The 12,575-nt window shown below is 29.3% G+C and overlaps 2 protein-coding genes across 2 annotated transcripts; one reads left to right on the top strand and one right to left on the bottom strand.

The window, feature by feature from the left end:
* Positions 1-1,201: 1,201 nt before the first annotated feature.
* On the top strand, positions 1,202-10,506 carry LOC100648215 (serine palmitoyltransferase 2). Its single transcript, XM_003397842.3, has 10 exons — positions 1,202-1,501; positions 5,039-5,215; positions 7,334-7,488; positions 8,107-8,252; positions 8,328-8,546; positions 8,625-8,788; positions 8,865-9,026; positions 9,125-9,387; positions 9,464-9,593; positions 9,698-10,506. Exons 1-10 carry the CDS (start codon positions 1,370-1,372, stop codon positions 9,803-9,805), a joined length of 1,656 nt encoding a protein of 551 aa, XP_003397890.1. The 5' UTR covers positions 1,202-1,369; the 3' UTR covers positions 9,806-10,506.
* Positions 10,507-10,817: 311 nt separating this feature from the next.
* On the bottom strand, positions 10,818-12,174 carry LOC100648562 (gem-associated protein 6). The gene is made up of 2 exons (XM_003397845.4): positions 12,014-12,174; positions 10,818-11,927 (listed from the first exon to the last, which is right to left on the bottom strand). The coding sequence occupies exons 1-2, from the start codon at positions 12,160-12,162 to the stop codon at positions 11,591-11,593; spliced, it is 486 nt and encodes a 161-aa protein (XP_003397893.1). The 5' UTR covers positions 12,163-12,174; the 3' UTR covers positions 10,818-11,590.
* Between the last annotated feature and the right edge of the window lie 401 nt (positions 12,175-12,575).

The following is a 12,575-nucleotide window of genomic DNA, read 5'->3' on the forward strand; positions in this document are numbered from 1 at the left end:
TATAATGATCCTAGATGTCATATCTATAAAATATTAATAAGAAATAACAAAAAATACTATAACATAATGATTGTCGAAAAAGAACAAAGAAATATATTTTTAAAATCTCTGTCCAATTTCTTTTTCTATAATTTTTTCAACTGTACGCAGATTCGATCTCGAAAATTATTCAGAAGTTTATCTTTTTAATCATTTGATTTAAATCTACTTTTAATATATAATGTCCCTTTTTTTTATTTTTCATATTCTTTAATAGGGTAGGTCATCTTATTGTTTCAAATATTTCTAATATTTACTAATCGAACAGAGTATATAAGCATATATGTTAAATGAAATTTTTTAGAATACACATTCAATATGATCTTAATATTTTTTTATTGCAATAATATATGACAATTTAAGAATGAAGAAACTTATACTCTTTTATATGAGAGTTATTCTAACATTTCTATCCTTTATTAATATACGTCTCATTTTTCAAATAATAAAATACTAACAATTGTCCTACTCGTGTATAGACATTTCACTTACTACCTATAAGTTGTTGCAGGTTTAATCATATACATATATGCATATGTATATATATATTGCATATGCGTGAAGCACTAGTACGCATGTGCACAGCCGGTATCCTGCGTTAAAATCGCGGTTATATGTAAGTACATATAACGACGAATAATAATATTTTTAAACATATATTAAAGAGAAAATCAATTTTGTAAATATTACATAAAAAATGTTTTTCTTATAAAAGTCTAAACAACAAATATACATCATTAAAGTTTTAAATACGGACATAAAACAAATAAGGAACTTTTTACGATAATATTACAATAACCTTATATTAAATATTTATTTCTGTTTTCGCTGGAATTATACTCCCAATTCAGTATATGCGTCAGGTGCATCGTCTTTCCATAATTCTTAATTATAAATTAGAAACACATAAATATATATGTATGCTGTTTAGCTTTAGTATATAGCTTTGCTCTTGACAACCGTGAAAAGAAGGTGAGTTAATTTTAATCAACACACACATTAGTTTAATTATTACTATTCTCAATTGTACTAATCCTAAAAGTAATTACTCTAATTCGTCCTGCCTGCGCATGCGTGTATCCGTATATCTCTACGTTATCTCTGTATTTCTGTGTAAATCGCAGATATCGCGGTCACAGAGTCAGCCGACTCAGTACAATCAGTGCACATGCGCGATTAATATTATGACGCATGGCTTGATCGTCAGTCTTTGCCTGTTCTCCGTACGGTGTTGACGTATTTACTCTCTTTTTTCCTCTTTGGCTCTTTCCTCTCACTCTGTACTCTCTCCGGTTCTACGACACTTAGTGAAAGATTCGCCCTTTGCAAAATGGCGACGGAGGCTATCACCAGGAGAAAGCTAAATGAACAGGAGCAGAAAATAAGCAGAAACGGCTTAACCTTTTACGAAGACACCTTATCCAACGGCCATGCTGGTTTACAAACCAATGGACGTGTACAGGTTAGATCTTCATCGTGTCACGCGTACTAGTTTTACTTGATAATTCGGAATATGCAACAAACTTTTCGACAATTAAAACTCGATTGGATATTAGTGCAATATATGAAATAGTTGAGTTTTGCGTCAGGTATTTTAATTTTCAATCATTTGATTCCGTGCAATATAAACGAACTTTACGTTAAGGTTGATAGTCAATATTTGTTGATTGAATATTGAACATTAATATTAAAGTTAATTAAGAAAAGTACGTAAAAATTAAAACTGAGATTTGCCATAGAAATAAGCGAAACATGTTTTGATTGTGATTCGATTAGTTGCAATGTATATCGAGCAATTTTCAATTCAAGAAATTTTGATTTAAAACAGCCTCGTTTTTGTGCGATATTAATACGGTATTGTGGTTCGCGTTGCAATTGTTATTGAACTCGCATTTGACTAATTTTCTTTATCTAACTAAAAGACGTTTTACTTTTTTATTCAGATACATATCAAAGTAATGTTTTCTTATGCTAGTGTTTATCCTCGACTACTCGCGTGATTCTTTTAGCATCATAACTGTAACGTTAGGCGGGAATTGCATCAATTACATTCTAGGAAAACGAAACAACTTGACCGTTACTTTGTACCATTGCTTGGGTCAGCTATAATAAATTGCGATAAGAGAAGCTAGTTTTAACGCAAGATTAGTTTCCCATTGAATAATAACTATTCATATGGTAAATTCTTTCTCACCTTTTTAAGATAATAACTTTAACAATGCTATCTTATATCTTTCTTTTTAATCAAAAAGTGATAAATGAAATTTCATGGACTTCTGCAATATAATAATTTAAATTTTTTGTACATTAGACACACTTTATAGAATAATAAGCAAATCGCGGATGTTTTATATATTTTTGAAAAACATAAATGTACAAAAATGTACAGAGTACACAGTATATTACCACAGGATACGTAATAATGTTTAAAAGACGACAAATGTTTTTAGGTACCATTTTTTTAATTGTGCTCATAAAGATATGAATTAGAATAAAAATCCGCAATCTAGAAATAAATATTGTACGTAGATTACGACGATAATGATCGACAGGTTTCCTGAATATTTTGCTTCACATTTTCCAAAGTAATTATTTCATTTAAAATATACATATAATTATTATTAACAATATAATTGACTTAACCATTGACGTCTTTGGCGTATTCCTAACCTAATTCTTATTAAAAAATCGTAACATAGGAAACGAAATTACCAATACGATTTTCTCGATGAATTGGAAATTTTCTACATTCCCGCAATGCTGGTAAAAATTCATTTTGTTGCAGTGGTTACTCTCGAACGTTTGTAAATTATGATTACCGTGCAATAGCAATTGACATGGAAACATTTGCAATTATCAATTCGTGACCTTTAATTATACAAGAAAAAACCTGAGTCATTGATAAATAAAGAAATAGAAATATTAACTTTTTATCACATGTTTCATCGGTAAGCAAAATTTCTTCGAAACTAACCTCGAAATTCGAACGTTTAACAAGATAGCCTTTAAAAAATAACAATATTAATTGGTAAGATCAACAATTTGAAAATGTATGTCTACTTTATCAATTGAATTACTATCTTAGTAATTTTTAATGTTAATTGCTCCAATTCTTATAATTTTCCGAAAGAGATTTATATACAAGCATTATAAAAAATATATATTATGGAATGAGTAAACATGAAGCTCAATAAAATGTCAAATACAATCTAAAAGACTATATAACTGTTAAGTGTTATCTTAAATTTTCATTTCAATATGCACATGCGCAAATATTATGTACCTATTATCAGTATCAATCTTTATACCCTTGCAATTGAGGTGCTTTTCGAATTATGGGCGTTTCTCCAGATAGTTTCTTTTAGTAATTTTTATCTTAATATTTCTAAGTAAACATCTATTTTTTAAAATCTATCTTTTGCACTTTTAATAACATTGATAAGATTAATGTGTAATGCGTTGTGAATTTGTGTACAAAATCAATTACGCATTAGTTTTGTCTACATAACTTATAGATGCTTATGTATACAAAGTTAACGCTATAAAGTTACAAAACATTATCGTAAATTAAATTTTAACACATAAAAAATAACTTTATAAATATCTTTTCCGTTGTTGATGTAATTTGACATCAAATTAAGCTGCAAATGTAATCTTTTTTTCATATTTGTTTTCTATTTAATAAATATATTGAAAAACTTTTATATCTGTCTTTGTTAGTTTATATGTACTTAATTGCTCGTTTAATAAGATATCGTACACATATACATATATAATTACTTTTAATGTAGCAATGTAGTGAAGAAACTTTATATTCGCAAAAAGAGCATACAAAAGCATTTTTTTGGATTTTTATCATTTTTGCTGCAAGTAAAATACTCATCGTTTTAGTGTCATTTTATCGTACACTATAGATGAAGTTTACGTATTATTGATTTTATAGGCTTTCATAAATGTCGCAATTCTACATACAAAAGAAAGTTTCACCATTGAATATCATGAAACATCATTGAATATCATGATTTTAACGGATACACCCTTATCCCAAATAACTCCTCAATTCTATTATTGAAAAAGAGTCATTAGTCCAAACATTAACGTAATTTTTAAGTCATCATTTCAAATTTCAATTCCAGCGTACACGATACTAATCTATATATATATATACGACTGTTCCTTAAACAGAGTAATATAAGAAATTATCAATGTCTTTTTTTTCAACCTACAAGTGTTTTTTATTACGAAGAAAGCATGCTACTTATCGATCGCCATTAATTATCTTACTTTTTTTCCGAATAGTTCAACTTGTCATGGAATCTCTCGAAATCATAAAATTTGCAGTTTGTAGTTCGTATTTTCGAGTTTCTATTTCCAAGAATATAAAAAAAAAATAACGCAATCAGCGATATCTTTCCGAGAGACCGATTTATCTACCGCGACAACTTATCTGTAATAACCATGACAGCTTAAGGTTCGTTTATATTCTGTTTTTACTCGTCCATGTTACTTCCGAATGAATTTTACATAACATAAGATCGTTCGATGTTGATAAACGATTAAACAGTAACACAATAAGTCAGCGTATAATGCTTAAAAAAGATATAAGAGTCGTTTTCTTTTTTCTAGAACGCAATTCAATTGTTACACGTGTCAATTATAAATTAACGGACTGTTAATTGTAAATTGCGGATTTTTATGCATTTATGAGAACCAAGATTTTCTTTTTATAGTATGATTAAATTTCTCTTTAATCTTGTTTTTAAAAGTACCGTGTATGCTTTCCATGTTTTTAATAATAGTCACAGTCTATATAATTTGTAGTACTTAGTGCTATTAATGCTTTAAAATACTTCACAACTGTTTCTCTCTTTCCCTTTCTCTCTCTCTCTCTCTCTCTCTCTTTCTCTCTGTCTCTCTAGTCATGCTCATAGAAACATGAATTTTCCATAAACATTTGCGGTCTAATTATCAATGAAAATGTATTGAAAATCGTATTTAGTTTCCAGAAAATAACACGAGGGCAGAGCCAGTGAAACCAAGATCAAAGGAGTCGTTCGAGAGGATACCGTTCATCACTGCTGTGTTAACGCACCTAGGGTTCTGTATCCTTATGTTTTTGGGTTTTATAAACCAATTGCTTTTCATCCCTAAAGTCGCACAAGAACGCAATAGAGAGGTAAGACTTCAATAACAAGTTTTAATAAAATAAAAAATGTTCTTACGTCATTAACGACACGCAGTGAAATAATTTATAAAAGTCGTGTAAGCGCAATGTTATTACAAAACATAAATGAAGTTATCGTGTTGAATAAACAGCGTATTAGAATAATACATATATTACAAAATTAATATATTACAAAAATCTTTTACAAAAATCGGAATCGCAAAAACAATTTTTCTAATACAAAAAGAGAGTTTATTACACTTCAGTATATTCTTGCATAATATAAAATAGATTTTTTCTATAGTCCTGATCTACGACAATAATGATTACATATATATATATATATCGAACTAGGTCAAATATACACACACATACATATATATATATGATCTACGACAATAATATATATATATGTAATCATTATTGTCGTAGATCATATATATATATGTATATGTGTGTATATTTGACCTAGTTCGAGAGATGAAGTTAATGGACGAATGATTTTGTGATTTGAAAGACTGAGATCAAGAAAAATGGATGCGAATAACCACATACAAGCAACAAGGGACTCGATGGAAAAAAGAAGAAAAGAAACTAAAAAGTAATGATCGAACCGAAAATGAAAGTAATCGAGAAAGAGAATCGCATGAAAGAGAAGTGGAATCGATTCCATTCGATTTGAATTACGATTGTTCACTAAAGAGACTCGATTGATCGCAATGTAAAACAATCAGTAACCGCGAAACGTTCGTGCTCGTAATTTCTTTCAAATGGAACAGATAATTGAAATAATCATTCACGTTGTGTTACGGTTTCCTTTAAGCAATTTTTAATGCATGATATTCGTTTTATCACCGCAACATGAAAGGGATTTCCGACGATGACAAAGTATTTTCTTAAAAACAATCAAAAGCTTATAAAAGTAAATTATATCTTAGTTGCGCGGCGCCAGTGAGGATTGACGAAAATAATTAATTAAAAAAAATTAAGATTCCGCAAAGAAAAATTCCATCACGATAATGTTTTTCTAAAAAAGTATGAAAATTCTTTAATGTCATTAAAATTTTTTAAATAAACTATTTCATTTATCAACAAATGTTCGATAATTCTTTTATTAAGCTGAGGGGAGAGACTCGGGAATAAAATACAAGATTCGATATTTAATCTAGAGTTGAATCATAAATACACGTATATGTCCTCGAAAGATATGGGTCTAGTAAATTGATATTCTTCTATTTAGTATTAGATATTAATACAAAAGAAAATGGACAATTTGCTTTTTTTTCTTCTTTAGAGGAAAGCTTTCTTCCTCTCTTTCCATTATGTTTAAGAGAATTGTCGTAATTTATATATAAATCATAATTTCTAAATAGCATTCGAAGGATTATTTTTATTATTAAATATATTTGTTAAGTATACTTAAAAAAAAAAGAAAAGAAAAAGATGTGTGATCCATGGGAGACGTTTTAAATTGAAATTCATTCGTCAAGTTACATTGATACAGACATGTTAAAATCACTTATTTTGAGACACCCTGTAAATACTGTAGTGTACTACTTGCGAGAACAGTTTTGCGCAATGCTATACAGCCATATACAGTATATTGTACAGCTGTCTAAATAAAAGGATGAATTTGAAATTTCATCTCATGTTAAAAAGATTGTTTAAAACTATTATCACTTTGCACATTGTAATCTTTACGAAATAATTTATTTAATTTAGCTCGTAATTGAATCTTTGTACTTATATGTACTTTATAGCTATAAATCTCTTTTGTGTTTTAATAAAGATATTTTCTTTATAGATGTATCTAAACCTTATAAAAAATTAGACTGTCTTCACGTAAAATAAGTAATTCGTTTTACGTAAATATTCAAATCATGGTAGCGTGTAATATGATTAAAAATAATGTTTAAAAATTGATCATTACATCACAAGGTGCTATAATTTTCTTTCTGTTTCTTATTTTCTACTTTTTAATTTGCTTTTTTATAGAATTAATTTTTAAATAAGTCAGAGGAAAATAATTCTGATTTTCTCCGCAATTAAGATTATTCATTTGTCTATGGTAGATTAATTTCAATGAAGGAATAAAATTCCAAATGATTCCAAATATTTTCTTTGTTTCAGGGTTATGCAGCACTGTACGAACATTTCGAAGAATTTTATCTTCGATACGTTTACAGAAGAGTGAGGGATTGTTGGAACAGGCCCATATGTTCTGTTCCAGGTGCGACAGTTACACTTAAGGATAGAATAACAAAAGATTATGGATGGACGTTTCAGTAAGTTAGCGAAAAGTCTACAAAAATTTCGTCAGCTTTGACACAAAATTCTGTGATTAATATTTATCGAATCTGGCATTAAATGAGATTTCATTACGAATATAATCTGTAATTCGTACTGATATGAATTTTTTATGTATTAATTCTTATCTTAGTCATTTTTCTTATTATTATACGTAAACTCTATTAATTTCATCGTGATTATTGTTCAATTTTGAAATGAATCTGAGATAACATCAATGTGAAATATACGGATTCGAAAATCGTAACTCGATTGGGAGGTACAGGAAGGCAGACATTCGCCTTGATTAAATGTAATGAAGAACTCAAGGGGATTTGACGACTAGTGAGCGAGAAAGCAGATTTATAACTTGGAAATCAAATTCAATGGACTTTGATCAGCTTCATCGTTTTTTATTAATATCATCTAATTTTCAAGATCATTTTCATTTCAGTCTTCTCCCACCTTTTATTTAGGAATTCTGTTTAATTCGATTCAATATAAATTTTCATCGAATAAATTCATTAAATATATGTATATATATATATATACGATATTTTCACGTTTTAGTTAAATAAGTCATATCATTATTTTATATTTGCTATTCTTTTATTTAGGTTTACAGGAACGACATCAGAATGTATAAATTTAGGATCGTATAATTACTTGGGCTTCGCGGAGGCAAATGGTAAATGTGCTGATCAAAGTATTGAAACTTTGAAGAAATTTGGCTGTGCTAGTTGCAGTAGTCGCCTCGAACTCGGTAATGAATTTTTCTCGGTTTAGTTATAAATTTTTACTATACAATAAAAATATATATATATTTTTTTATATTCAGGAAACATGCCAATTCACGAAGAATTAGAGCAACTGACGGCTAGATTTTTGGGCGTGGAGGACGCCATTGTATTTGGAATGGGTTTTGCAACAAATGCTCTTAATTTGCCCTCGTTAGTAAGCAAAGGTTGTTTAGTACTAAGTGATGAAAAAAATCATGCTTCATTGATACTTGGGCTAAGGCTGTCCGGTGCTACTGTGAGAGTGTTTAAGCATAATAGTAAGTTTGTAAAATAGTGAATCGACACTGGTAAAATCCGATATATTGTCTAAAATGTTCAATTTTGTATTGTCATAGACATGAAGCATCTAGAAAAATGTTTAAAAACTGCAATAGTTTTTGGTCAACCAGATTCTGGAGAACCTTGGAAAAAAATAGTAATTGTAGTGGAAGGCGTTTATTCCATGGAAGGTTCTATTGTACATTTACCTGAGATTTTGCAACTCAAGAAGAAGTACAAAGTGTGTACATTTATTTACACATATGTAACTCCACTACAATGTATCTGGAATATTAAAGTGTAATTGAATATAACAGGCATATCTTTATTTGGATGAGGCTCATAGCACTGGTGCATTAGGTAAACGTGGAAGAGGAGTTTGCGATTATTATGAAATTGATCCAAAAGAGGTGGATATACTAATGGGTACTTTTACAAAAAGTTTTGGATCTGCTGGAGGTTATATTGCTGGAACAAAGGTGAACAGATTTTTGAGAAATATTCTCATAATTATGAATATAATGTCCTTTCTTGATATCAAAAATTGATGGTAATAATGATGTTTCTATAATTCTAGTCATTAATAAACCATTTAAGGATATACAGTCACGCGCATACTTACGCAGTAGCCATGTCTCCACCGATAGCACAGCAAATCATAACTTCGATGAAAATAATTACCGGTGAAGATGGTACAGACGATGGAAAGAGAAGAACGAAACAATTAGCAAGAAATACTAGGTACTTTAGGCGCAGACTTAATCAGATTGGAGTTATTATTTATGGGAACGAAGACTCGCCTGTTGTACCTATGTTAGTTTACCTGTTTTCTAAAATAGGGTATGTGTCCAAGATTATAGTGTGAGGAGATGAAACAAATTGAAAATCAAATCGTAATTATGCTTCCAATTAACAGCGCAGTTGTACGAACGTTAACTACGTATAACATAGCTGCAGTAGGTGTTGGATTTCCAGCAACTCCATTAATGGAAGGCAGAATACGATTTTGTCTTTCTGCTGCACACACTAAACAACAACTAGATTATGTAAGTATATACATTTTCTTGCTAGTCTATTTTCTCTTTTCCCTCTTTCTTGAACACGAGTATTATTTCTAATTGAGATTTTCATTTTTCTTTTCTTCACCTAGGTATTGTCACATATTGAGAGTCTTGCAGATTCCTTGGGTTTAAGATATTCTCGTAAAATTCGCGATCCAGCGCCTATTGAATATTATTCCGATGGAGAGACCGAATGACCTGCTATGTAGAAAATAGACTCTCTAGGATGTTCACTTTGCTCCAAAGAAGCCCCTCGTATTTCTATGGAGAAACACTGCCTTGAAAGAACTCTACACGCATTCTTTTATACGCTTTTCCATCGATGGCCACACTGTACCTCTTAATTGAATCACAAATAACAAAAGAATACACACACACACACGTGTGTGTGTTCTTTTGTTATTTGTGTGTGTATGTGTGTGTGTGTGTGTCGCTATCAATTATGACATCATAAATTAATAATCCATTATTTTAGAAGAAACTGCTTCTTCTTCCTCTTTTTTGGATATCGTTGGAAATTTCACATGAACGAAGAAAGTGTCGAATATTTTTAAAGATTTTTCGCACTATGTACAACGAATTACAAAATATTACGGAGAAGCCAAGAGTGCGTCAGAGTTCAATTGGCCCATTATTTTACGTGCACGAAGCTCGTAGAGGCATATGCACATATCGGTGGCTGTGATATGCCAGAAATCCTAGATTCACAAGGTAGTTCTAACAGATGAAATTTACTCAAAGTAGTTCTTCCTTCCCGAGTAAAATAGAAAAGTTAGAAGTTCGATATTTTTCTAAAAGGAGGGAAAAAATCGAACCAAGATTTTACTGAAGATATTTGGAAGCTCTTTGATGAATTCTACACCACACTACCGAAATTGCATTTACTTCATATCAAGCTTTTACATCAAAATTTAATCCCTATTGCTATGGCAAATACCTTAGTATTACGAGGTATGCAACAGCATAGAGCTTTGTAAACTTATTTACTTTCTATTATATGTTTAAGAAAGTTCACGCATACACGCAAATACATATACGCAACGAACAGTTAAGGTAAGTACTTGACATATTTAATGCAAAAGATACACATCTATGCGCAACAAATACTGGAAATAATACTTTGAGTTTATCGCAAGTGATAAATTATCTCCAGTTATTACAGCAAGAGGGTTTAAATTTAAGATGATAAAATATAATGTTTTTTCTCACTTAAATATTATACAAATTTATACTACGATACTACGATTAAAAATTTATTTTTTTTAATAACGTTTTAAATAGTTTTATAGCTTTATTTCCAGTCTGCATTTCTTCTTTTAAGGCGAGCGTCATGTCCAAAAAAGAAAATAAAGCATTTTATACTTTATTTTCTGCAAAAGGCGCACGTTTTCAGAAGTGATAATTTCATATATTTTTTTTTATTTTTAGAATGATATAATATCTTATGACTAAGTATTTGATTTTGTAAAGAATTGCACATTATGAGAATAGCTGCACAAACTTTTTAATATCATTTTTGTATTTAGAGCATTAACTGAATTATATACTTTTTAAAAAGCAACAACATATATTTCGTTTTACCATAATTGCAAATAATTTCTAAGAAATTGTCGTTTCGATCTAATTTATATTTAAAACTATGTTTTATATTTAAATTGAAAAGAATGCAACTTAATGGTATACATTTAAAGCAACGGAAGAAATGAAATTAATATTATGTATCTATATTAAAATTGAATTCAATTGTAAATGAAACACTTTCATCTGCGATTGATTTATGTATATTAAGCGAAACTTTATTTTAGATGATATGATACGTGCGAAAAATAAAATATTTTATGGTAAAAAAAGAAATATAATTCAAATTAAAAAAAATAAAGCAATTTTTTAAATACAATTTGTATTGTTCTTATTAATATAATACTATTATTTCATTAATTAATTAAAGAAGAAGTAGAATATTGTTAGAAAACGTCGGTACATCAAATTTGTATACGGGAAAGAAGATTTTGAATTCTTCCCAAGATAATGCTATTATCGCAAATGCAATCGGCGGGTTCATACGGTGGTTTTATTGAAAGTACATTTTCTATTGTTAAAATATCGTTCTGTTCTTTTACGGGGAATCTATTTTCTTGCAATAATTTTATTACAGCACTTTTTCGCTTCTCTACTGTTGATCGAAGAATATTTGTTGGCGCGTTCATAAACAATTGTGGTAATTCACATAATTGGTTTGGAGAGATCTCTATATTTTTTATCGCATGGCCAAATACAATTTTTAAATTATTTTGTTGGCAGCCTTGTAGAAGTACAATACTGAAAAACAATTTATAAATTATTTATAAATATATATATATAAATAATACCGAGGAGTTAAAATATTATATGAAAGATTTTCTAACCTTTCTGATACTGGATCAACCGTATAAACAATACCAGAAATCGTGTTATTATCTTCAGTTGAAATGTTCACTTCTTTACCAACGTAACTCTTAAATAATAAAGGATCATTTTTGTAAATTTTATGGGAAAAATGCGAATTCTCTTCCATGACTCAAAGATTTGTCTTGCAAAGAGTAATATATAATCTATTAATATAAATTTAAAATTCGTTTAGATTTACAGACAATTGTGTATAACCACGTGTTCGTTGACACTGTCTCTCATTTCTTATTGTCCATTTTAGCACAAGACAAAAACTCAATATATATTTATTAATATATAATTATAATTTGTGTACTAACTGTTATCAAATTATCTGTGATTAATATATGAGTTGTAAGCTATTTATGAACTGTCTAGTAATTTTCATGTGAAATCTAAGCTATTTACGAACGACTACTGGTTCTCATACGAAGTCTAAGTAAAACATAACCTAAAAAGTACTTGATATTTGACAGTTGTATCATAAATAAACAGTTAATTGAAAACTATAAATAGATGAAGTTTAAAATTAGTAACTAA

The sequence above is a fragment of the Bombus terrestris genome, chromosome 9 (genome assembly GCF_910591885.1).
Source record: "Bombus terrestris chromosome 9, iyBomTerr1.2, whole genome shotgun sequence".
Classification (NCBI taxonomy): Eukaryota; Metazoa; Arthropoda; class Insecta; order Hymenoptera; family Apidae; genus Bombus; species Bombus terrestris.

What these genes read in the sequence shown, in the direction of transcription:
- LOC100648215 (XM_003397842.3), top strand. Translation starts at nt 1,370, where the DNA reads ATGGCGACGGAGGCTATCACCAGGAGAAAGCTAAATGAACAGGAGCAG. An exon ending in CACAAGAACGCAATAGAGAG is followed by an intron (nt 5,216 to 7,333) that starts GTAAGACTTCAA and finishes TCTTTGTTTCAG; the next exon opens with GGTTATGCAGCACTGTACGA. An exon ending in TACCTGTTTTCTAAAATAGG is followed by an intron (nt 9,388 to 9,463) that starts GTATGTGTCCAA and finishes TCCAATTAACAG; the next exon opens with CGCAGTTGTACGAACGTTAA.
- LOC100648562 (XM_003397845.4), bottom strand. Translation starts at nt 12,162, where the DNA reads ATGGAAGAGAATTCGCATTTTTCCCATAAAATTTACAAAAATGATCCT. An exon ending in GTTGATCCAGTATCAGAAAG is followed by an intron (nt 11,928 to 12,013) that starts GTTAGAAAATCT and finishes ATTGTTTTTCAG; the next exon opens with TATTGTACTTCTACAAGGCT.